Source organism: Oncorhynchus mykiss, chromosome 9 (genome assembly GCF_013265735.2).
Source record: "Oncorhynchus mykiss isolate Arlee chromosome 9, USDA_OmykA_1.1, whole genome shotgun sequence".
NCBI lineage: Eukaryota > Metazoa > Chordata > Actinopteri > Salmoniformes > Salmonidae > Oncorhynchus > Oncorhynchus mykiss.
Window position 1 is genome coordinate 37,133,501 of NC_048573.1, and position 22,982 is coordinate 37,156,482.

At 40.8% G+C, this 22,982-nt stretch overlaps 1 protein-coding gene across 1 annotated transcript in view; it reads left to right on the plus strand.

Annotated features, from left to right (window-relative positions):
• The window catches only part of nup210 (nucleoporin 210), a 63,367-nt gene that overhangs the window by 30,862 nt on the left and 9,523 nt on the right, over nt 1-22,982 (plus strand). The window contains exons 19-31 of the mRNA XM_021615545.2: nt 113-217; nt 1,001-1,102; nt 1,408-1,536; nt 1,752-1,879; nt 3,724-3,859; nt 3,956-4,018; nt 4,495-4,674; nt 4,763-4,843; nt 4,976-5,107; nt 5,425-5,583; nt 9,942-10,033; nt 11,845-12,019; nt 12,355-12,530. Coding sequence (XP_021471220.2) covers nt 113-217; nt 1,001-1,102; nt 1,408-1,536; nt 1,752-1,879; nt 3,724-3,859; nt 3,956-4,018; nt 4,495-4,674; nt 4,763-4,843; nt 4,976-5,107; nt 5,425-5,583; nt 9,942-10,033; nt 11,845-12,019; nt 12,355-12,530 — 1,658 coding nt within the window. The remainder of the gene's footprint in view (nt 1-112; nt 218-1,000; nt 1,103-1,407; nt 1,537-1,751; nt 1,880-3,723; nt 3,860-3,955; nt 4,019-4,494; nt 4,675-4,762; nt 4,844-4,975; nt 5,108-5,424; nt 5,584-9,941; nt 10,034-11,844; nt 12,020-12,354; nt 12,531-22,982) is intronic.

The window sequence follows — 22,982 nt, forward strand, 5'->3', positions numbered from 1 at the left end:
CAGAACTCAACTGTTTAAGAACACCGCCATGTAGGGTAATCTCATCTTGGTGTCACTCTGACACCTGTAACCATGGCACCCATCCTGTTTTATCTCACCCTCTTTCTGGCAGTTTGACCCTCTGACCCCTGTCTCAGCCACTCTGGAACTCCTATTGGTGGAAGATGTAACCGTCAGTCCTGAAGCTGTCACCATATACAACCACCCTGACGTGCGGGTAAGAACTGGAGCCTGTGTGAAATGTTAAGTAGTGTTGCAGATAAAAAATGTATGGCATAGAGCTGACAGAATACAATGCGACCCATCCTTCAATGTCGCTGTCAAAGGTAATATCTGCTTCATGTATCCCATTTCTATGGTCCTCCAGTCTTCCCTCACTGGGCACCACTAGCTGCCATGTTAACCCCCTCATTCAGTCTCCCTCTGTATCACTGACTGCTCCCAGATCCCAACTAGCTGATAGCACTGGATTATGATGCCTTGAAATTAGAGCTGGGATTATAAACCGAAAAAAATGATAGACTCCGACCACTTATTGTGGACATTTTGCTGATATCGTTCATTATAATAAATAACCTATAAGGCCCTACTAGAGAAATGTGAAGTTTGAAATGAAATAAGTTTGCTAATATGGTTGATTGTTGGTTGGACAATTGATAGCTACAACATTGAAAGTAGTAGTAGGAGTTATTTCTTTTTTTAAAAACTTTGCTGCACATTAATGTTCTAAACTTATCGTTCAATTTATTGTGATATGGATTTTTTTCTATATTGCCCATCTCTACTTGAAATATTACACACAGGTGGCCCACTCAGCATGGCTAATAAGTTCTGCTGCATGGATTCTCATTATAATTACAAATTATTACTCGTGGCCCATGATGTGAAAAACATGTACCTTTCAGCTGATATTGTGATGGGCCTTGACTGCTTCTTTGTCATCATGTCCATTGTGGTGTCATGCTTTCATCCATGGCTTCTCCTGTTGTGTATCCTGCAGGCTGACCTAGCCCTGAGGGAGGGCTCTGGGTATTTCTTTGTCAACACCAGTGTTGGAGGGATAGCAGATGTGGTATACCAGGAGGCCCAGGGATCTGCTGAGGTGAGGAGAATCACAGAACACTCAGAATGACAATGCTGCTGAGCCTACCACTCTCTTTTGAGTGTACTTTTTATAGGGTTAGCACACCATGGTTAAATATATGTATGATGATGTGTTCTATACCTGTCTTAGTTCCAACACCTCCCTTGGCCCATTATCATCCTACTTTCTAACAATATTGTAACTGACGTGATGCTCTGAATGCCGAATTGATGAAACATCCGTGTGCCTTGGGAAAGGTTGTAACATAAAATGAAAACGTCATATAAACCCTTTCATCACTGTGGCCTCTCCATGTGCTCTAGGTGGTTCCAGTCCAGCCGGGGACAGTGCAGGTGATGGTTCATGACCTCTGCCTGGCCTTCCCAGCCCCTGCTACAGCTACGGTCCACATCTCAGACATACTGGAGGTTTATGTCCGAGTGGTTGACAAGGTCAGTGGCCAGCCTCAATACTTTATCCTGCAGGGCAGAGACCCAAAGGCTGTGTATCACTGGTTTTCTGAATGTTGGTCGATCCTCTCATGGCAATAAAGTCAATTTGAATTTGAGTGTAGCTGCTTGTATACTTAGTAAAAAAATATATATATATATGCAATGCCCAAAATAGTGCTCGTCATATTAAAAAAACATTAACTGGTTTCTTGCAGGTGGAGATTGGTAAATCTGTGAAAGCCCATGTCAGGGTTTTGGATGACAACAAGAAGCCCTTTTTGGCCAAATATTTCCGCTTTTTGAATCTGAAACTCAGTGCAGCATCCGGTATCATCTCTCTGCAGTAAGTTACTGTTACATTAATGAATCATAGAAGTATAAAGTTTTGTTCTTAGAGCAGATATGATTACATGCAGACAATCACATTGCCATTGTCTGTGTCACTGGGAATGGAGAAACGGATAGGAATTACTCCTGCATGCACGTCGGCATGTACAGTGCCTTGCGAAAGTATTCGGCCCCCTTGAACTTTGCGACCTTTTGCCACAGTTCAGGCTTCAAACATAAAGATATAAAACTGTATTTTTTTGTGAATAATCAACAACAAGTGGGACACAATCATGAAGTGGAACGACATTTATTGGATATTTCAAACTTTTTTAACAAATCAAAAACTGAAAAATTGGGCGTGCAAAATTATTCAGCCCCCTTAAGTTAATACTTTGTAGCGCCACCTTTTGCTGCGATTACAGCTGTAAGTCGCTTGGGGTATGTCTCTATCAGTTTTGCACATCGAGAGACTGAATTTTTTTCCCATTCCTCCCTGCAAAACAGCTCGAGCTCAGTGAGGTTGGATGGAGAGCATTTGTGAACAGCAGTTTTCAGTTCTTTCCACAGATTCTCGATTGGATTCAGGTCTGGACTTTGACTTGGCCATTCTAACACCTGGATATGTTTATTTTTGAACCATTCCATTGTAGATTTTGCTTTATGTTTTGGATCATTGTCTTGTTGGAAGACAAATCTCCGTCCCAGTCTCAGGTCTTTTGCAGACTCCATCAGGTTTTCTTCCAGAATGGTCCTGTATTTGGCTCCATCCATCTTCCCATCAATTTTAACCATCTTCCCTGTCCCTGCTGAAGAAAAGCAGGCCCAAACCATGATGCTGCCACCACCATGTTTGACAGTGGGGATGGTGTGTTCAGGGTGATGAGCTGTGTTGCTTTTACGCCAAACATAATGTTTTGCATTGTTGCCAAAAAGTTCAATTTTGGTTTCATCTGACCAGAGCACCTTCTTCCACATGTTTGGTGTGTCTCCCAGGTGGCTTGTGGCAAACTTTAAACAACACTTTTTATGGATATCTTTAAGAAATGGCTTTCTTCTTGCCACTCTTCCATAAAGGCCAGATTTGTGCAATATTTGACTGATTGTTGTCCTATGGACAGAGTCTCCCACCTCAGCTGTAGATCTCTGCAGTTCATCCAGAGTGATCATGGGCCTCTTGGCTGCATCTCTGATCAGTCTTCTCCTTGTATGAGTTGAAAGTTTAGAGGGACGGCCAGGTCTTGGTAGATTTGCAGTGGTCTGATACTCCTTCCATTTCAATATTATCGCTTGCACAGTGCTCCTTGGATGTTTAAAGCTTGGGAAATCTTTTTGTATCCAAATCCGGCTTTAAACTTCTTCACAACAGTATCTCGGACCTGCCTGGTGTGTTCCTTGTTCTTCATGATGCTCTCTGCGCTTTTAACGGACCTCTGAGACTATCACAGCGCAGGTGCATTTATACAGAGACTTGATTACACACAGGTGGATTGTATTTATCATCATTAGTCATTTAGGTCAACATTGGATCCTTCAGAGATCCTCACTGAACTTCTGGAGAGAGTTTGCTGCACTGAAAGTAAAGGGGCTGAATAATTTTGCACGCCCAATTTTTCAGTTTTTGATTTGTTAAAAAAGTTTGAAATATCCAATAAATGTCGTTCCACTTCATGATTGTGTCCCACTTGTTGTTGATTATTCACAAACAAATACAGTTTTATATCTTTGTTTAAAGCCTGAAATGTGGCAAAAGGTCGCAAAGTTCAAGGGGGCCGAATACTTTCGCAAGGCACTGTATATTTTGCCTACGTTTCAGTAAAGTAGACATTGAGTTCACAATTCATGTTGTGTTTTCCCCAGAGCACTTTCAGATCCCTCAGAGAAGGACACGGCAATCTTTCTGGTCAAAGGCTTAGCAATTGGACAGACCAGCGTGTCTGCTATGCTAGTAGACAAAACTGGAAGGAAGATTGCATCTGCTCCTCAGCAAATAGAGGTAGGAGGGTTTTCATGAGACTCACTGAAACATGTTGTCCAATGATGTTATATTATGTGTGTTGAAAGACACTCATTTTTGTTTTGGTCTTTCTAGGTGTTCCCACCATTCAAACTGATCCCCAGGAAAATGACTCTGATAATCGGAGCCATGATGCAGGTACATTGGATTGAGACATTTTCCGATTATTGTGGGAAGACTCTGGTCTCTGCCCCTGCTGTCCCCCACACTGATAAGACAGGATGTCCTGTTTAGAGAATCTCATTTTGTGAAAATAATTTGAATCACCATACGCTTTAAAATAGGCCTTTCCAGCTTACCCGTTGTGCAACTGTTCATTTGTGTTCTTTGCATTTGTGAAGCTCTCTACATGCTATTTAATATCTGAATATTAAGTAATTGTAAATACACACACCCTGTGAGTAACCTGTTGATTTAATCTCCAAATCTCTAGTGTTGATTATTCTAACAGACTGTGCATGATTTGATTGCCTTGACAAATGTAAAGACCCCACATTGACAAGAGTTGAACATGCTGTCAGTATCCTCACTGCTAGTCACGTGAAACTGCTAGTCTACCATATTTATTTATGACACACACAGACACCACCCTTTACCTCGTCTCCATGTTGTAGATCACATCCGAGGGCGGCCCACAGCCCCAGTCCAACATCCTCTTCTCAATGGCCAATGAGGAGATGGCATCTGTTAACGACATAGGTCATGTCAGGGGCATTGCCATTGGCAACGTCACGGTTACAGGACTGGTTCAAGCTGTCGATGCCGAGACTGGGAAGCTTGTTGTTGTCTCTCAGGTAAAATACCTGTACATCATCAGGTACATCATCTCTTTTTCACCAACTGAAAGTGATGTACTTCTATTCTAATGTTTCCTATGAACAGGATCAAGTTGAGGTTGAAGTTGTGCAATTGAGGGCCATTCGCATCCGGGCCCCTATCACCAGAATGAAGACTGGGACACAGGTAACACGTGATAAATTAACTGTAATCTCAAATGGTCTCTGACAGTGTCCATAGGACATAATTCACTCTAATTGAGATGCTTTATATTGTGAATATCAGGACTTACAGACGTGATCCTGTCCCTTCTCCTAGATGCCTGTGTATGTGATAGGGCTCACCAGCAGTCAGACCCCCTTCTCCTTTGGCAACACCCTGCCTGGCCTCACCTTCCATTGGTTCACCACCAAGAGAGACATCCTGGAACTCCAATCACGACATGCCGAGGTGGGAACCAGTTTTTGATCTCAAGGTTTTCTTCTTGATGAGTGACAAAGGTTCCATTCAAGACCATAGGCACTTTAGTTATCAACTGATTCTATAATAAGCCATAAATAGTGTATTAGAAAAACTAGTTTGATTAATTTATAGATGAGTCGGATATTTTGTTTTGAGCTCCTATGATTCTTTGTATCAGAGTGACTGAATTAGGACAAAATTATGCTCCACCTACACCAGAGAAACAACATCTGATATTTCTACTGTCTCATTTTTAACTATATTTCTGCTTTCATTCACTGATTAAAATGCCTATCTCTTTGTAGGCCTCTTTCCAGCTCCAGTCAGAGCATAATTTTGCTATGAGCGTAACAGGGAAGACTAAAGGAAGGACAGGGCTGAAGGTGGTGCTCAAAGTCACTGACCCAAAGGCGGGACAACTGGAGAGGAAGCTACTAGAGCTCAGTGATGAACTCCAGATCCAGGTACTATACTTATGCAGGCACCTACAGTGCCAGTCAAAAGTTTGGACACACCTACTCATTCAAGGGTTTTTCTTTATTTTTTAAAATGTTCTACATTGTAGAATAATAGTGAAGACATCAAAACTATGGAATCATATAGTAACCAAAAGGTGTTAAACAATACAAAACTCTTCAAAGTTGCAACCCTTGATGACAGCTTTGCACACCCTTGGCATTCTCTCAACCAGCTTCACCTGGAATGACTTTCCAACAGTCTTGAAGGAGTTCCCACATATGCTGAGCACTTGTTGGCTGCTTTTCCTTCACTCTGTGGTCCAACTCATCCCAAACCATCTCAATTGGGTTGAGATTGGGTGATTGTGGAGTTCAGGTCATCTGATGCAGCACTCCATCACTCTCCTCCTTGGTCAAATAGCCCGTACACAGCCTGAAGGTGTGTTGGGTCATTGTCCTGTTGAAAAATAAATGATGATCCCACTAAGTGCAAACCAGATGGGATGGTGAATTGCTGCAGAATGCTATGGTAGCCATGCTGGTTAAGTGTGACTTGAATTCTAAATAAATCACATATCGTATCACCAGCAAAGCACCATCACACCTTCCGCCATGCTTCATGGTGGGAGCCACACATGCAGAGATCATCCGTTCACCTACTCTGCGTCTCACAAAGACACTGCGGTTGGAACCAAAAATCTCACATTTGGACTCCAGACCAAAGGACAGATTTCCACAAGGTTAATGTCCATTGCTCGTGTTTCTGGGCCCAAGCTAGTCTCTTCTTATTGGTGTCCTTCAGTAGTGATTTCTTTGCAGAAATTCCACCATGAAGGCCTGATTTCATGCCGTCTCTTCTGAACAGTTGATGTTGAGATGTGTCTGTTACTTTAACTCTGTGAAGCATTTATTTTGGCTGCAATTTCTGAGGCTGGTAACGCTAATAAACTTATCCTCTGCAGCAGAGGTAACTCTGGGTCTTCCTTTCATGTGGCGGTCCTCATAAGAGCCAGTTTCATCATAGCACTTGATGGTTTTTGCGACTGCACTTGAAGAGACTTTCAAAGTTGACATTTTCTACATTGACTGACAATTGACACTGTCATTTGTCTTAGCTTATTTGACCTGTTCTTGCCATAATATGGGCTTGATCTTTTACCAAATATGGCTATCTTATGTATACCACCCCTACCTTGTCACAACACAACTGATTGGCTCAAACGCATTAAGAAGGAAAGAAATTCCACAAATTAACTTTTAACAAGGCACACCCGTCAGGAAGTCCAGGTCCCAGTTGCACAGGGTGGGGTCGAGACCCAGGCTTGATGACGAGTTTGGAGGATGCTATAGTGTTAAATTCTGAGATGTAGTCGATGAACAGCAATCTTACATAGGTATTCCTCTTGTCCAGGTGGGTTAGGGCAGTGTGGTTGCGATTGTGTCGTCTGTGGACCTATTGGGGCGGTAAGCAAATTGGAGTGGTTCTAGGGTGTCAGGTAGGGTGCAGGTGAATATGATCCTTGAATAGTCTCTCAAAGCACTTCATGATGACGGAGGTGAGTGCTACGGGGCGATAGTCATTTAGCTCATTTTGCCTTAGCTTTCTTGGGAACTGGAACAATGGTGGCCCTCTTGAAGCATTTGGGAACAGCAGACTGGGATAAGGATTGATTGAACATGTTCGTAAACACACCAGCCAGCTGGTCTGCGCATGCTCTGAGGACACGGCTAGGGATGCCGTCTGGGCCGGCAGCCTTGCGAGGGTTAACACGTTTAAATGCTTTACTCACATTGGCTGCGGTAAAGGAGAGCCCGCAGGTTTTGGTAGCGGTCCGTGTCGTTGCAACTGTATTGTCTTCAAAGCGAGCAAAGAAGTTCTTTAGTTTGTCTGGGAGCAAGACATTGTGGTCCGCGACGGGGCTGGTTTTCTTATTGTAGTCCATGATTGACTGTAGACCCTGCCACATACCTCTCGTGTCTGAGCCGTTGTGACTGATTGCCTTGTGGAGGGAATAGCTACACTGTTTGTATTCGGTCATGCTTCCGGTTGCCTTGCCCTGATTTTAAAAGCAGTGGTTCGCACTTTCAGTTTTGCACGAATGCTGCCATCAATCCATGGTTTCTGGTTGGGGAAGGTTTTAAATAGTTGCTGTGGGTACAACATCACCGATGCACTTGCTAATAAACTCGCTCACCAAATCAGCGTATTCATCAGTGTTATTGTCCGACGCTATGCGGAACATATCCCAGTCCACGTGATCGAAGCAGTCTTGAAGCTTGGAATCAGATTGGTCGGACGTGCGTTGAACAGACCTGAGCACGGGCGTTTCCTGTTTTAGTTTTGGTCTATAGGCTTGGAGCAACAAAATGGAGTTGTGGTCAGATTTTCCGAAAGGAGGGCGGGGCAGGGCTTTGTGTGCGTCGTGGAAGTTAGAGTAATATTGGTCCAGGATGTTTTTCTGCTCAGGTAGCGCATTCGATATGCTGCTAAAATGTTGAGTTTTTTTTGTGTCCAGATTAGCCTTGTTAAAATCCCCATGCTACAATGAATGCAGCCTCAGGATATGTGGTTTCCAGTTTACATAGAGTCCAATGAAGTTCATTCAGGGCCATCGATGTGTCTGCTTGGGGGGGGGATGTATACGGCTGTGATTATAATCGATAAGAATTATCTTGGTAGATAATGCGGTCGACATTTGATTGTAAGGAATTCTAGGTCAGGTGAGCAAAAGGACTTGAGTTCCTGTATGTTGTTATGATCATACCACGTCCCGTTAATCATAAGGCATACCCCCCCGCCCTTCTTCTTACCATGCATTCCAGGTGACTACCTCATGAAGCTCATTGAGAGAATGCCAATGGTTTGCAAAGCTGTCATCAAGGCAAAGGGCTATTTTGAAGAATCTCAAATATAAAATATTATTATTTTTTTGGTTACTACATGATTCCATATGTGTTATTTCATAGTTTTGATGTCGTCACTATTATTCTACAATGTAGAAAATAGTGAAAATAAAGAAAAACCTTATTAATGAGTAGGTGTTTCCAAACTTTTGACTGGTATTGTATATGCCAGGGCAACTCATATCCCAGGTTTGCTGTTTTTCTTTTCTCCCTTGTAGTTATTTGACTGATGGGTCAGAGATCTCAATCTCCCGGTGTCCTAGGTCTGGATCAGTCCCTTATTAAAGGTTAACAATGAAAATCAGTAGTACTACTGGCCTAAGGGTCTGGATTTGAGAAATTGGTATACTACTACTACTACTACCATAGCACAGTACCTCTCTCGGTGTTCATGCCCAGACACAGCACTGCGCTTGGTTTTTCTGTGTGGCTGGATCACACTGTCTCAAATATATGACATGACTACTCAGTTTATAGTGCTTATTTATGGACCTCTGCTTGTTTTCCTGTTCCCTTCCACCTAAAAACAAACTGAAAGTGAAAAAACACTGCAAGAAAACATGCTGAGAAGTCAGAATGTAAATCAATGATGTTTTGATTGTGGTTGAATACTTAAAGCAGAAGTTTGCTTTTAAACAACCATATCTTTTATGTAAATAGAATGTTAAAGTATTTGGACCCTTTTATTTGCTATTTCACTAGTTATCTTTTTTACTGAACCCAACCAGCGATTCACTTCCTCCATTCTCGTTGTGCAGTACGGGGTCCCCGAAAACGCCCAAATACGTTATTTTAGAAATGGATCTCAGTATCGTGATGCAGGTCTTTAGATGTTGTACACATGAAATTGCGTAATTCCACATTTAATCCGTAATGTTACTCCATTTTGTGCAATTCGAGCTGTTTCCCCTAACCAGACTACAGCTCTCTGTGAAGCCTGCTGCTAGAATGGACGGAGAGGTATCGCTCGGTTCTCAAACAAACTGGAATATAACGCTGCAGTTCGTAATGACACCATTTCATGTGAACGACCTCTAAATACCTTCATCACTATACTGCGAGCGTTTCAGTTTGTACCAGGATGAATTTGGGTGTTTTTGGAGCCTTTGTTTGTTTTTGTTTCTAATCCCCCATACTGTACAACAAGGAGGTGGAAGTGAATCGCTGGTTGGGGTACGTTTCTCAAAAACAAGTGAAATTGCTATAATAAAAAAAAGTTTCTGGGCCCTTCTATAATGTGCCATTTACATCAATAATAGAGATTTGGTTGTAAAAAAAGCTAACTTCTCCTTTTTAAAGTGTAACTTTGTAAAGTGATAAGAAGGCAGATTGGCCTGCGACGTGTCGTGTGCATCCACTTCAAACTGCATTAGACTATGTCGTGTCAGGAAGACCCAAACATCAAAGGATGGGTAAAAACCTCCAGTTAATTAGGCCGTCAACTCTTCCCTTTGATCAAGGTTTATGACAAGCTGCACATGCTTAATCCAGCTGTGGAGGCTGAGGAGATACTGATGGCTCCCAACTCTGGGCTCATACTCCAGACTAACCGGTAAGGGAATAGGGACCTACAGTTGAAGTAGGAAATTTACATACCGTAGCCAAATAAATTTAAACTCAGTTTTTCACAATTCCTGACATTTTATCATAGCTAAAATTCCCTGTCTTATGTCAGTTAGGATCACCACTTTATTTTAAGAATGTGACATGTCAGTATAATAGTAGAGAGTGACTTATTTCAGCTTTTATTTCTTCACATTCCCAGTGGGTCAGAAGTTTACATACTAATTGAGTGTATTTGGTAGCATTGCATTTAAATTGTTTAACTTGGGTCAAACGTTTTGGGTAGCTTCCCACAATAAGTTGGGTGAATTTTGTCCCATTCCTCCTTACAGAGCTGGTGTAACTGAGTCAGGTTTGTCGACCTCCTTGCTCGCACACGCTTTTTCAGTTCTGCCCACAAATTTTCTATAGGATTGAGGTCAGGGCTTTGTGATGGCCACTCCAGTAGCTTGACTTTGTTGTCCTTAAGCGTTTTAGCCAACTTTGGAAGTATGCTTGGGGTCATTGTCCATTTGGAAGACCTATTTGCGACCAAGCTTTAACTTCCTGACTGATGTCTTGAGATGTTGCTTCAATATATCCACACAATTTTCCGTCCTCATGATGCCATCTATTTTGTGAAGTGCACCAGGCCCTCCTGCAGCAAAGCACCTCCACAACATGATGCTGCAACCCCTGTGTTTCACGGTTGGGATGGTGTTCTTCAGCTAACAAGCCTCCCCCTTTTTCCTTCAAACATAACGATGGTCATTATGGCCAAACAGTTATATTTTTGTTTCAACAGACCAGAGGACATTTCTCCACAAAGTATGATCTTTGTCCCCATGTGCAGTTGCAAACCGTAGTCTGGATTTTTTATGGTGGTTTTGGAGCAGTGGCTTCTTCCTTGCTGAGTGGCCTTTCAGGTTATATCAATATAGGTCTATACTAATTTTACTGTGGATGTAGATACTTTTGTACTCGTTTCTTACAGCATCTTCACAAGGTCCTTTGCTGCTGTTCTGGGATTGATTTGCACTTTTCGCACCAAAATACGTTAATTTCTAGGAGACAGAACACGTCTCCTTGCTGAGCAGTATGATGGCTGCGTGGGTCCCGTGGTGTTTATACTTGCTTACTATTGTTTGTACAGATGAATGTGGTACCTTCAGGCATTTGGAAATTGGTCCCAAGGATGAACCAGACCAGACCAGGTCTACAATTTTTTTTTCTGGTGTCTTGGCTGATTTCTTTTGATTTTCTCATGATGTCAAGCAAAGAGCCACTGAGTTTGAAGGTAGGCCTCGAAATACATCCACAGGTACACCTCAAATTGACTCAAATTATGTCATTTAGAAGCTTCTGATTGACTTTTTTTTGTTGAATTTTCCAAGCTGTTTAAAAGGCAGTCAACTTGGTGTATGTAAACTTCTGACCCACTGGAGGTGTGATACAGTGAATTATCAGTGAAATAATCTGTCTGTAAGCAATTGTTGGAAAAATTACTAGATGTCCTAAGACTTGCCAAAACTATAGTTTGTTAACAAGAAATTAGTGGAGTGGTTGTAAAATGAGTTGTAATGACTCCACCCGAAGTGTATGTAAACTTCCGACTTCAACTGTACCTATCTAGCTTCACACCTGAGACACTTTGAAAACTCTATTTTACTTTGAGCACTCAGCATTGCACATTACCTCTTCAGTTCCATTTCAAATTACACCATATCCTCTCTATAGTGCCCTGCTCTTGATATTAAAACAACCGCTTGAGTCGTCTCCAGAAAATGGAAAGCTACTAACTCTGGTGGTGTGTGTGAACAGGGACGGTGTGGTTGCTCTGTCCTACCGAGTGCTGGACTGTCCCGACCAGGCTACCATTGTCCAGGTGGATGAGAAGGGCCTCTTGTCCTCTGGCTCGCTCACTGGCTCCTCCTCCCTGCTGGTGACCTCACAGGAAACATTCGGTGTCAATCAAACCCTTGTCCTCGCAGTGAAGGTGAAACCCTCTGCTCCTTAATTAAATTATATTAATCTTTATTGTCCCTATGGGAATAAATAAAATGTTAAAACAGTACAATGAATGAGAATATGAAGTCATTTTGTTCAATTAATAAATTCTATACAAGTTTACCGCATCTCATGCAAATGTTGCCAATAACCAAAACTTCATTACCCATACTTATGTCTATCATCTTAATTCATGCCATTATAAAGTCATGACAAATGGCAACATGTTTTAAGACTGTTAGTGAGAGATGGATTGCTTGCAGTTGACTTCGGTCTAAGTAGATTTCCTTACATTGTAGTCTATCCCTCTCTGTGGTTTCCCAGGTGGCCCCTGTGTCGTACCTGCGTTTCAGCACCAGTCCAGTTATCCACAACCCTTCCAGGGACAGCCTGTCTGCTATTCCTCTGGGCATGGTGCTTACTTTCACTGTTCACCTCCATGCTAACACTGGAGAGGTCCTTCACAGCCACAACTCCCTGCTCACATTCACCACCAGCAGGTAAGTTCACAATGTTTTTTTTTCTGTTTAATTGTGGGGTTTGCGCAGCAAGAGCCCTATCTTAGTTAGTTGATCTTCTTCTTCTTGTTCTAGAAACTCCGTTCAATGTTCAAAACGTCCAGAATGGTCTCACTCGAGTTGTTTGTATACCACTTTTTGATATGTTATACTTTTACGTTATTAAACTTATAGTCCATTTTTTTTGTTGGCCTAAATCCTCTTTTCATCAAGATTATAATGATCCCAATTTTGACATCATCACTTCCAACTGCCATTCTCTTAGTAAAATCCTATAACTTTTGACACAAATCAGCTAATTATTCCACTTTGCAACAACTTAGACAAAGTTAAAGTGTTCCCATCTTCGTCTACTTCTGTGCTACTCAAATCTGGCGTTCGGGCAAAAAATAATATTCGGACAAAAAAATTACAACAGTTTAAGTGACTGCATCAACCACATTTTCTGTAACGTTTTTGCAAACAACTGCCGTTTTGACCACTACCCCAACAAGTTCGACAGAGTCAGAGTCGACGGGATATTTGTCTGCTCTGATTTTCATATCTGTTTGCAGAATGAAAATATTCACTACGGAACTTACGGTACAGCTGTTTTAGGTGCATATGTTCCAACTTTTCCCAAACTTCCTCCGTTTTGAACACTAACGCAACGAGTTAGACATTTTTTCTAAAGTATGACATTTCCCCTATTTCTCTGCTGGTCAAATCCGCAATCGTATTGTGCGGACCAATCTGTAACGAGCGATTTTAGTAAATGGCTCTAGTCTCTTTCTAGCTGCTGTAAATCATGTCAGAAGCAAGCAGATTCATTATTTTCCAAACAACTACCGTTTTCACCACTAACCCAACAAGTTAGACAAAAATATGAAATATTCCCCTACTTCTCTGCTTTTCAATTTGGGAAGCGGATTTGGAATCGTGTGTAACAATCTCTAGATGGAGCAGTTTTAGTAACCTGCGCCTGCTCTTTTCTAACAACAGCTCTGTGTAATTATTGAGATTCCAAAACGGAACTTTTGCTAGGATACTCACTGGCACCGAGGGCCAAAATTAAGAGGAGAGAGACGTGACCACAATTACTGACCACAACACACATATTGACCACACAACAACTGAGACATAAAGTTAAAGCATTTACATATTCGTCTACTTTTCTGCTGGCGTTTGAACAAAAATATATTTTGATAAAGTGACAGCAATTAAGTACTGTAACCGCATCAACAACATTTTGACCGTTTTGAACCCCACCCCAACAAGTTAGACAAAGTTAGAGCGTAAGGAATATTTTTTACTTCACTGTTATTCATACAGTGGGGCAAAAAAGTATTTAGTCAGCCACCAATTGTGCAAGTTCTCCCACTTAAAAACATGAGGCCTGTAATTTTCATCATAGGTACACTTCAACTATTATAGACAAAATGAGAGAAAAAAAATCCAGAAAATCACATTGTAGGATTTTTAATGAATTTATTTGCAAATTATGGTGGAAAATAAGTATTTGGTCAATTACAAAAGTTTATCTCAATACTTTGTTATATACCCTTTGTTGGCAATGGCAGAGGTCAAAGGTCTTCAAGGTTTTCACACACTGTTGCTGGTATTTTGGCCCATTCCTCCATGCAGATCTCCTATAGAGCAGTGATGTTTTGGGGCTGTTGCTGGGCAACACGGACTTTCAACTCCCTCCAAAGATTTTCTATGGGGTTGAGATCTGGAGACTGGCTAGGCCACTCCAGGTCCTTGAAATGCTTCTTACGAAGCCACTCCTTCGTTGCCCGGCGGTGTGTTTGGGATCATTGTCATGCTGAAAGACCCAGCCACGTTTCATCTTCAATGCCCTTGCTAATGGATGGAGGTTATCACTCAAAATATGGTGTTCTTTGGATGCAACTCAGCATTCTTTGTCCTCCAAACACGACGAGTTGAGTTTTTACCAAAAAGTTATATTTTGGTGTCATATGGTCAGATGAAATTCTCCCAATCTTCTTCTGGATCATCCAAATGCTCTCTAGCAAACTTCAGACGGGCCTGGACATGTACTGGCTTAAGCAGGGAGACACGTCTGGCACTGCAGGATTTGAGTCCCTGGCGGCGTAGTGTGTTACTGACAGAGGAGCCTCTTGAAGAAGTTGTTACAGGTCTGTGAGAGCCAGAAATCTTGCTTGTTTGTAGGTGACCAAATACTTATTTTCCACCATAATTTGCAAATAAATGCATAAAAAATCATACAATGTGATTTTCTGGATTTGTTTCTCATTTTGTCTGTCATAGTTGAAGTGTACCTATGATGAAAATTACAGGCCTCTCATCTTTGTAAGTGGGAGAACTTGCACAATTGGTGGCTGACTAAATACTTTTTTGCCCCACTATATATGTTCACGGAATCAAAATATTCACTATGGAACTTACGGTATAGTTGTTTTAGTAACTGCATTACCACATCACTTTTCTGATTTATACAGATAGCAGGCAGAACACACACGGATCCCCTACCAAATCAAACCCACCCCAAAACCAGACTGAAACAGGCATGATATAGATTGAGTAATATAATCAAATCATTAAAAAATATATATACAAAGATATTATAGAACAAAGTAAAACAACATTTTTTTTTTAAAAGTGAAAATAATTATACATTCTAATTTGGGTTGGTTTATGGAGTTGTGAAATTAGCTGGGTCCATGTTTTCTGCAAAGGAAAGGTTTCCAGATATTATAACATGTAATTGCAGATCCCCCTAACGGAGTAGGGTATTTTCTTTAGCTTGAGATATTGCATAACTTAATTTATCCAATGGTTAAAAAGAGGAAACCGATCCTTCCACTTAAATAGTATAAGACGTCTAGCTAGAAGAGTAGTACATGTCAGAATGATGCCCAAGACCCTCCTGTGCCGTTACTCCAAATAATGCAATGAAGGCAGAAGGTTCTATAGGTCTCTCCAGTATCTTATAAAACGGCAAAAAAAAATGATATCCAGAAATATGTCAGTTTTGGTCATGTCCAATAAAGTATCAGGAGCCTGCTTACATCGGTCACAAGTGGGATCTAGATCTGGTCTAATCTTGGATAATTTTGCCTTTGACCAATGCACCCAATTAACCATTTTAAATTGAATTACAGCATGTCTTAGACATATAGATGAAGAATGGATTCTCTGAAGCATACTGCACTCTTCACCTAAATCCTCTTCCCATTTGGTCCTTAAGAGTTCAGGGAATCAAGACTGTGCAAGTTTAATAACGTACAGATCAAACTTATGCCCACTTTGATATAAGGGTTCACTTTAAAAATATAATCTAGAAGGGAGATAGGTGGGCGTGATGAAGTGACTAGGGTATGAAAATGCAAAACTAAGCAATTGCAGGTATCTAAAGAAATGAGATCTAGGAATATTGACCTTTTGCACTAGCTGTTCAAAAGATGCAAAATCCAAATCAATGTACAAGTGGTTCAGTGAGGAGATCCCTTTTCCAGACCAGATATGAAACGCCCGGTCTAATAATGATGGAGAGAATGTATTGTTCTTTAATAATGGGGCTAAAAGTTGAACATTTACTGATCAAACAATCGCCTGAACTGTTTCCAGATTTTCAGCCAATGTTTCGCAATAAGGTTTTTAGTGTATTTGGAAACAGGCTCTGCTAATGCAAGTTTTGAGCAGAGTAATAAGGCTGCTAAGGAGTTAGGGCCACAGGATGAGATCTCCAAGGTCAATCCTTTCGGGCCTGTAACAGCAGGGATTTCTGTCATCCAATACAGAATTATTCTTATATTAGCTGCCCATTTAATAATATTGAAAGTTTGGAAGTGCTAGACCAAGATCTCTGCAATGTATCCGAGGGTTTTTCTTGTTGCAGATATCAGTTTATCTAAGGAGATAAAAAAAGATGGTCAGATAAGAATACATTGAAATAAGTACAACTTATGTAATACGTTCATTTTAACTGTGTTAATTATTCCGCCTAAAGAAAAAGAAAGTAAATCGCAGTGTTCAAGATCCTGTTTTGGGGATCAAAGGAGGGAAATTGGCTTTATAGAGATCTTTGAAATTGTGTGTGACCCCAAATTCCCAAATATTTCTGTGTATGTACTCTGAAGGGCACGTGACTAAAATAAGTTTGCATGACAGAAGGGTTAATAGGCATCAATCCACTTTTTTTGTAGATTAACTTTATACTATTTTACCAAATGTCTTTAGTAGAACCTGGATCTCTGGAAGACCAGTTAACGGTTCAGGCAAATATAATAGCATGTCACACGCATAGAGTCAGACGTTATGCTCTAAGCACCCTCTTTGAATACCTTTTGATAGTGGTGTTATTACATATTGCTATGGCTAAAGGCTACGATGACAAACAGCTGAGGGGATAGAGGACAACGCTATCTTGTCCCACGTTAAAAATAGGATGAAAGGTTATTATTTGTGCGCACTGCAGGCATAGGGGAGGAGTAAAGGACTTTGATCCAGGACATAACATTTGCACCGAATCCAAATTGTTTGAGAGTATAAAATAAACAATCCCAACCCACCCGATCAAATGTTTTCTCAGCGTCAAGTGATAACAATATCTCTGGAGTGTCAGATGAATAGGGATTGTAGTATATTATAAAGACTTCTGATGTTGAAAAAAGAGTGACCATTTTTTATGAAACCAATTTGATCTGTAGAGATGAGGACTCAAAACGGCAGGCAATCATCTTAAACTCAGCAACAAAAAAAACGTCCTCTCACTGGCAACTGCGTTTTATTTTCAGCAAACTTAACATGTGTAAATATTTGTATGAACATAACAAGATTCAACAGCAGACATAAACTGAACAAGTTCCGCAGACATGTGACTAATAGAAATTGAATAATGTGTCCCTGAACAAGGGGGGGGGGGGTCAAAATCAAAAGTACAGTGAGGGGGGGGAAGTATTTGATCCCCTGTTGATTTTGTACGTTTGCCCACTGACAAAGAAATGATCCGTCTATAATTTTAATGGTAGGTTTATTTGAACAGTGAGAGACAGAATAACAACAACAAAACCCTTGTTGGCAATCAGAGGTCAGACGTTTCTTGTAGTTGGCCACCAGGTTTGCACACATCTCAGGAGGAATTTTGTCCCACTCCTCTCTGCAGATCTTCTCCAAGTCATTAAGGTTTCGAGGCTGACGTTTGGCAACTCAGATTGAATCTTGAGATTTTATTAAAGAATTCGCTCGGAAATTCGTCGGTCCAGGGGATTTCACACACTGCATATATTTAATTGCCAACACAGTCTCAGGTTCATCTGTAGGAATATATACGTTCTCAAAGAAGGTGTCGAGGAAGGTAGCATTACCAGCGGAATCGGAAATGTATTATTGTGAGTAAAAGTAATGAAAGCTTGAATTTCCCTCTAAATGATCAATACATTTGTAACCCAGCTTGTCAGTTATCTCAGGTATGGTTTTATTTGTGGTTCTCTGACACAGCTGGTGTGCTAGCATTTTCCCCGATTTCTCTCCATGTTCATAATTTTATGTCAAAATGTACTAATTCAATTTTAAGCTTGTCGAGTTGAAAGAAGATCGAACTCTGACACTTCAGACAAACGTTGTTTTAGTACATTTACGGCTGAAGAGTGTGAATATGCCAAATCCAAGATTGTATTTATAAGTTCCCCTAGCCGTTGAATATTACACTTCCTTAATCTATGCACCGTACAAAATAATTTGGCCCCTTAGATGAGCCTTCATTGATTACCATACTGTTGTAGGAGACATTCCAGGGGTTTGATTGAGCTGGAGATGGAAATTTGAGATATAAAAGCGACAAAGGTTTCTTCTGATAGCAGTGGTGAGTTTAGCCGCCAAGGACGATAATTACTCTGTGTTTTTGGTATAAGTAGTATCATAGTAAGAGGAGAATGACCCGAAATGACTAGTTTGGTAATCACAATCTGTGAAAAATGGCAAAAATCTATTGTCTAGGAAAAATGTGTCTATACATGAGAAGGCCTTATGAACTGGCGAGAAAGAATACTCCCTAGCTGTGGGATTGCATCGGATATGCCATATGTCTTAAGAAATAGCTGAATTGTTGATATTCTCTTTGATGATACCTCAGGAGAGCTACGATCCAGATTGGGTGACAGTAGACAATTCGATCACCACCTAGTATTAGGTTGTGTGTGTCCATTTTTGGTAATCGAGAAAATACATTTTGTGAAGAATGAACTGTTATCCCAATTTGGTGAATAAATGTTAGCCGATATAACCAGTGTAGTATACAGTATTCCTACTACAGTAATGAAACGGCCTGCTGAATCTGCCTCTACACTTTACATTGCGAACGGTATGTTTTTACTAATTGAAATGGCTGCTCTTTTAGTTTTATCATGAAAATTTGAATGTATGATGGTCCTGTGCTTTATCTACCCTGGATACGGATGTACCATCAAGGAATATAAATGAGCAGCTTCATGGTAATAAAATGTTAATAGAAGGAGAATTGACTCAACAGAACTAAGGCATGAATGTTACCTAACAATATCAACTGATACCACTGGCAACACTATACAGTATCTACAGAAGAGAGACCGAGTCTACAGTGGTAGACACATTCGTCCATTACCCTAATCGCTAAATAGGTGATTCAGCATTCAGCCATTCAAACATTCAGCCATTTGCTTCGTCTGACCTCGGTAGAATGTTCGCCTTTACAAAGGCCATCGCCTTATGGGCTCTTGGAACTCTTTCTCGGTGCCGTTATATGGAGCCGGGCAAGAAAAGCCACACTATACCAAAAGTCGGACCGTCCGAGGAGGAGATTCCTGACATCATTGAAAGCGGCATGGTCACGAGCAGCGCTGGGGGTATACTCTGGGAAGCTGGAGATGGGTGCTCCATTGCATCGAAGTGGGCCAAATTCTCTGGCACGCCGAAGAACATCAATACAATCCTGATAATAGTGTAGTTTAGCCACAACGATGCAAGGTTTTCCACCAGGCTTTCTTGCTTGAGATCCCCAACGTGAGTGCTCGGTCCTCAGCTACAGAGCAAGAATCTTGGCCTTCAAATCCTCAGGGTTAATTTTTTTTGCCGTGCCGAGAGGTGGAGCAGCTCAGCTCCCACTTGTTGAAGAACTCACTGACAAAATAACTTTCTCTTGTCAGTGACTCCACTCAACAGGTTAAATTCCATTTACGCATTAAATCTAAAATATAATTTGAACAAGGTAAAGCACGTAATTTAAAGGCTGTGTTTCCTAGTTATTTTTGAGTCAAAGCGCAAAGAAAGTATTAAATAAATGCAATTTCAGCAGGAGCTCGGAAAACGTGACATACTCCATGGCTTTCTCACTAGTGCCCCTAAACTGCCATTTTGACAAGTTAGAGAAAGATATTAAAATGTATGAACTCTTACTAATCTGTAACTAGGGCCGTTTTGAGTAACCCATCGCCTGCTATATTCTAGCCACAGCTCTGTCCTTGAGATTCCAAAACGGAACCTTTGCTAGGATACTCACTGACACAGAGGGCCAAAATTACAAGGAGATTAAAGAGTGACCACAATTGTGACTCGTTTCTTGAAAACTAGGTGTATGTTGCGCGTCACTACTTCACAGAATTAGTTTTTGGTCAGAAATGCCTTAATAACGTGCCTTAATAACAAACTTGTATGACATCTATAATTATGAATACAATTCTTAAAATACGAGCCTAGTTGGTTTAACAACAGAAAGTCAGCAACCTTCCCCGCTAGTCATGATTGGTTGAGATAATGAGTGGGCTGGGCATGCCGAGAGATTAGTTCGGATTGGTCTGCCTCACAGCACGCTTCTGTCTATTTGAGCTGGTCAGTATGTGTAGGTAATTCTGTCTAACTGCTTTTAAATATATATATATATATTGTGTTGTATACCTGCATAAGTGTTGCACTTTTTCTGGTGGACCGTGTTTTGAAATCAGTGGATTTAGTGTGATGGCTAAGGAGATTGAGAAAATACCTGTCTCCGGATTACATCTTCAAACCAAGTGAGGCCAACCATGGCATCCGTGACAGGGAGAAGCTAGCTCCATTTTCAGATATTACATGTTTCAAATGAAAACGACTGTCAAAATTAGAAGTTAAAGTTTACTGTTAGCTATCTAGCTAACGTTATCTGGCTGGCTCGCTAGCTAACGTTGTGTATGATCTGTGTAGTAATATTGTTCGTATCTTAGAGCCATTTGCTTCGCTAGTTATAGCGAACATTGAACCGCAGATTCATGCAGGGTAAGTAATGTCATGAATTTAGATTATGGTTAATTGTTTACCTAGCTAGCAACATGTCTTTAAAAAAAATCCACTATGCAAGTAACCATTTCAATAGAATGTCTCTGCGACAACTGTTGATAGCCATGGAGAATTTACCAGCTACGTCGATCTATTCTGATTTCAGAGCACTTTCGTTTGTGTGCCAGAGTGCAGAATAACTGATGAATTTACGAACGCTCAACACCCGTTGAATATGGCCGGTGTCAGTAAACGTTGGGGAAAAAGCGTACATTTTTGCCAGCAGCACAGTTGCTGTCACCAATGCTCTGGATCAAATAAAAACAGCCTAGCCAGCTCTGCTCGGGCAAGTACAATGGTTAGTGAGCTCTTCTCTCATTTGTGTCTGGAAGTAGCTAGCCAACGTTAGCCAGTTAGCTTGGGTGCTTGACTGCTGTTAGGACAGAACGTTCGGCTCATCCCTTAAAGAGATGGGTGGGTGTGAACGATGCTGAATGGGTATAGACAAAGAAGAGCTCTCCAGTAAGTACTACAAACTTCAAAGGCCATTTTCTCAAAAGTGAGGATATAACCACACAACTGCTTTCCACATCTAGTGACCACAACCACAAAATTACATTCCACAACTTCAGACCACACATCTAATTACTGCCCATATCCACACAACTACTCAACCACATAACTACTGACCACTACTGCTGACCACAATTACTGACCAAATCTACTGACTATCAATGTAAATTTAAAATTATTTCAATATTTTAATAATATAATCAAAGTACTTATTTTTAAATGTATTTTTTAATGTCACTACCACCAAGCCGCACAACTTTACTTGTAAAGTTACCATCTAGTGATGGTTGCTTTCTGTGAATGTCCTTAAAGGTTTTAATTTTCAAGTTGCAAAGAACCCCACAATTATACTATTTCGGTGCAGACTTGAAAGTCAAATGAAGGGCAACTTGTACGTGAGATACTGTATGAAGCAGTGTTGGCTGCTGAGAGGAGGACGGCTCTTGATAATGGCTGGAATTTAGTGTAATGGAGTTAATAGAATGGTATCAAACATTACTCAACCCTAGCCATTATTTTAAGCCATTTTACTCCCCCCAGCAGCCTCCACTGGTATGAAGGTGTACACATTGGGGAAGAAAATATTCATAGGGAAGGTAAAAGCAGCCAGGTAGACGATTGAGATGGGGTGGTAGGGTTTAAGAGATGTCTGTGGCTGTTAGCTGTGTGGACCAAGACAGCTGGAAATATTGTGCCATGTCTTCTCTCTGAGTGCTCTTTTAGTTTGAGGAAGCCTGGAAGAGCTTGCACTAATGTCCGACACTCCAATTTCTTAGGAAAAAATTGCTTAAAGAGAGTTAGACATGAGATGACAGCACTCCAAATGGTTCTGCCTTTACCAGTGGAACAGAAAATTGAATATGGCACTTAAATCTCTCAGAATGCATTTATTCAATCAGGTCTTGTAGCCTTCGCAGCAAAGTAAACATTGTATATAACATAGCGACAGCATCCCTGGTATTCATTTTCTGAATTACATTTAAATGTTTTTATTTTTTTATTTAATTTTTATTTAACTAGGCACGTCAGTTAAGAACAAATTCTTATTTGCAATGACGGCCTAGGAACAGTGGGTCAACTGCCTTGTTCAAGGGCAGGACGACAGATTTTTACCTTGTCAACTTAGGAAAGTATTCAGACCCCTTGACTGTTTTCACATTTTGTTACGTTACAGCCTTATTCTAAAATGGATTAAATTAAGAAAATAAAATCCTCAGCAAACTACACAGAATAACCCCTAATGACAAAACAAAAACAGGTTTTTAGACATTTTGCAAATGTATTTATATTCAGACCCTTTGCGATGAGGCTCAAAATTGAGCTCATGTGCATCCTGTTTCCATTGATCATTCTTGATGTTTCTAAAACTTGATTGGAGTCCACCTGTGGTAAATTCAATTGATTGGACATTATTTAGAAAGTCACACACCTGTCTATGTAAGGTCCCACAGTTGACAGTGCATGTCAGAGAAAAAACCAAGCCATGACGTCAAAGGAATTGTCCGTAGAGCTCAGAGACAGGATTGTGTCGAGGCACAGATTTGGGGAAGGGTACCAAAACATGTATGCATCATTGAAGGTCCCCATGAACACGGTGGCCTCCATCACTCTTAA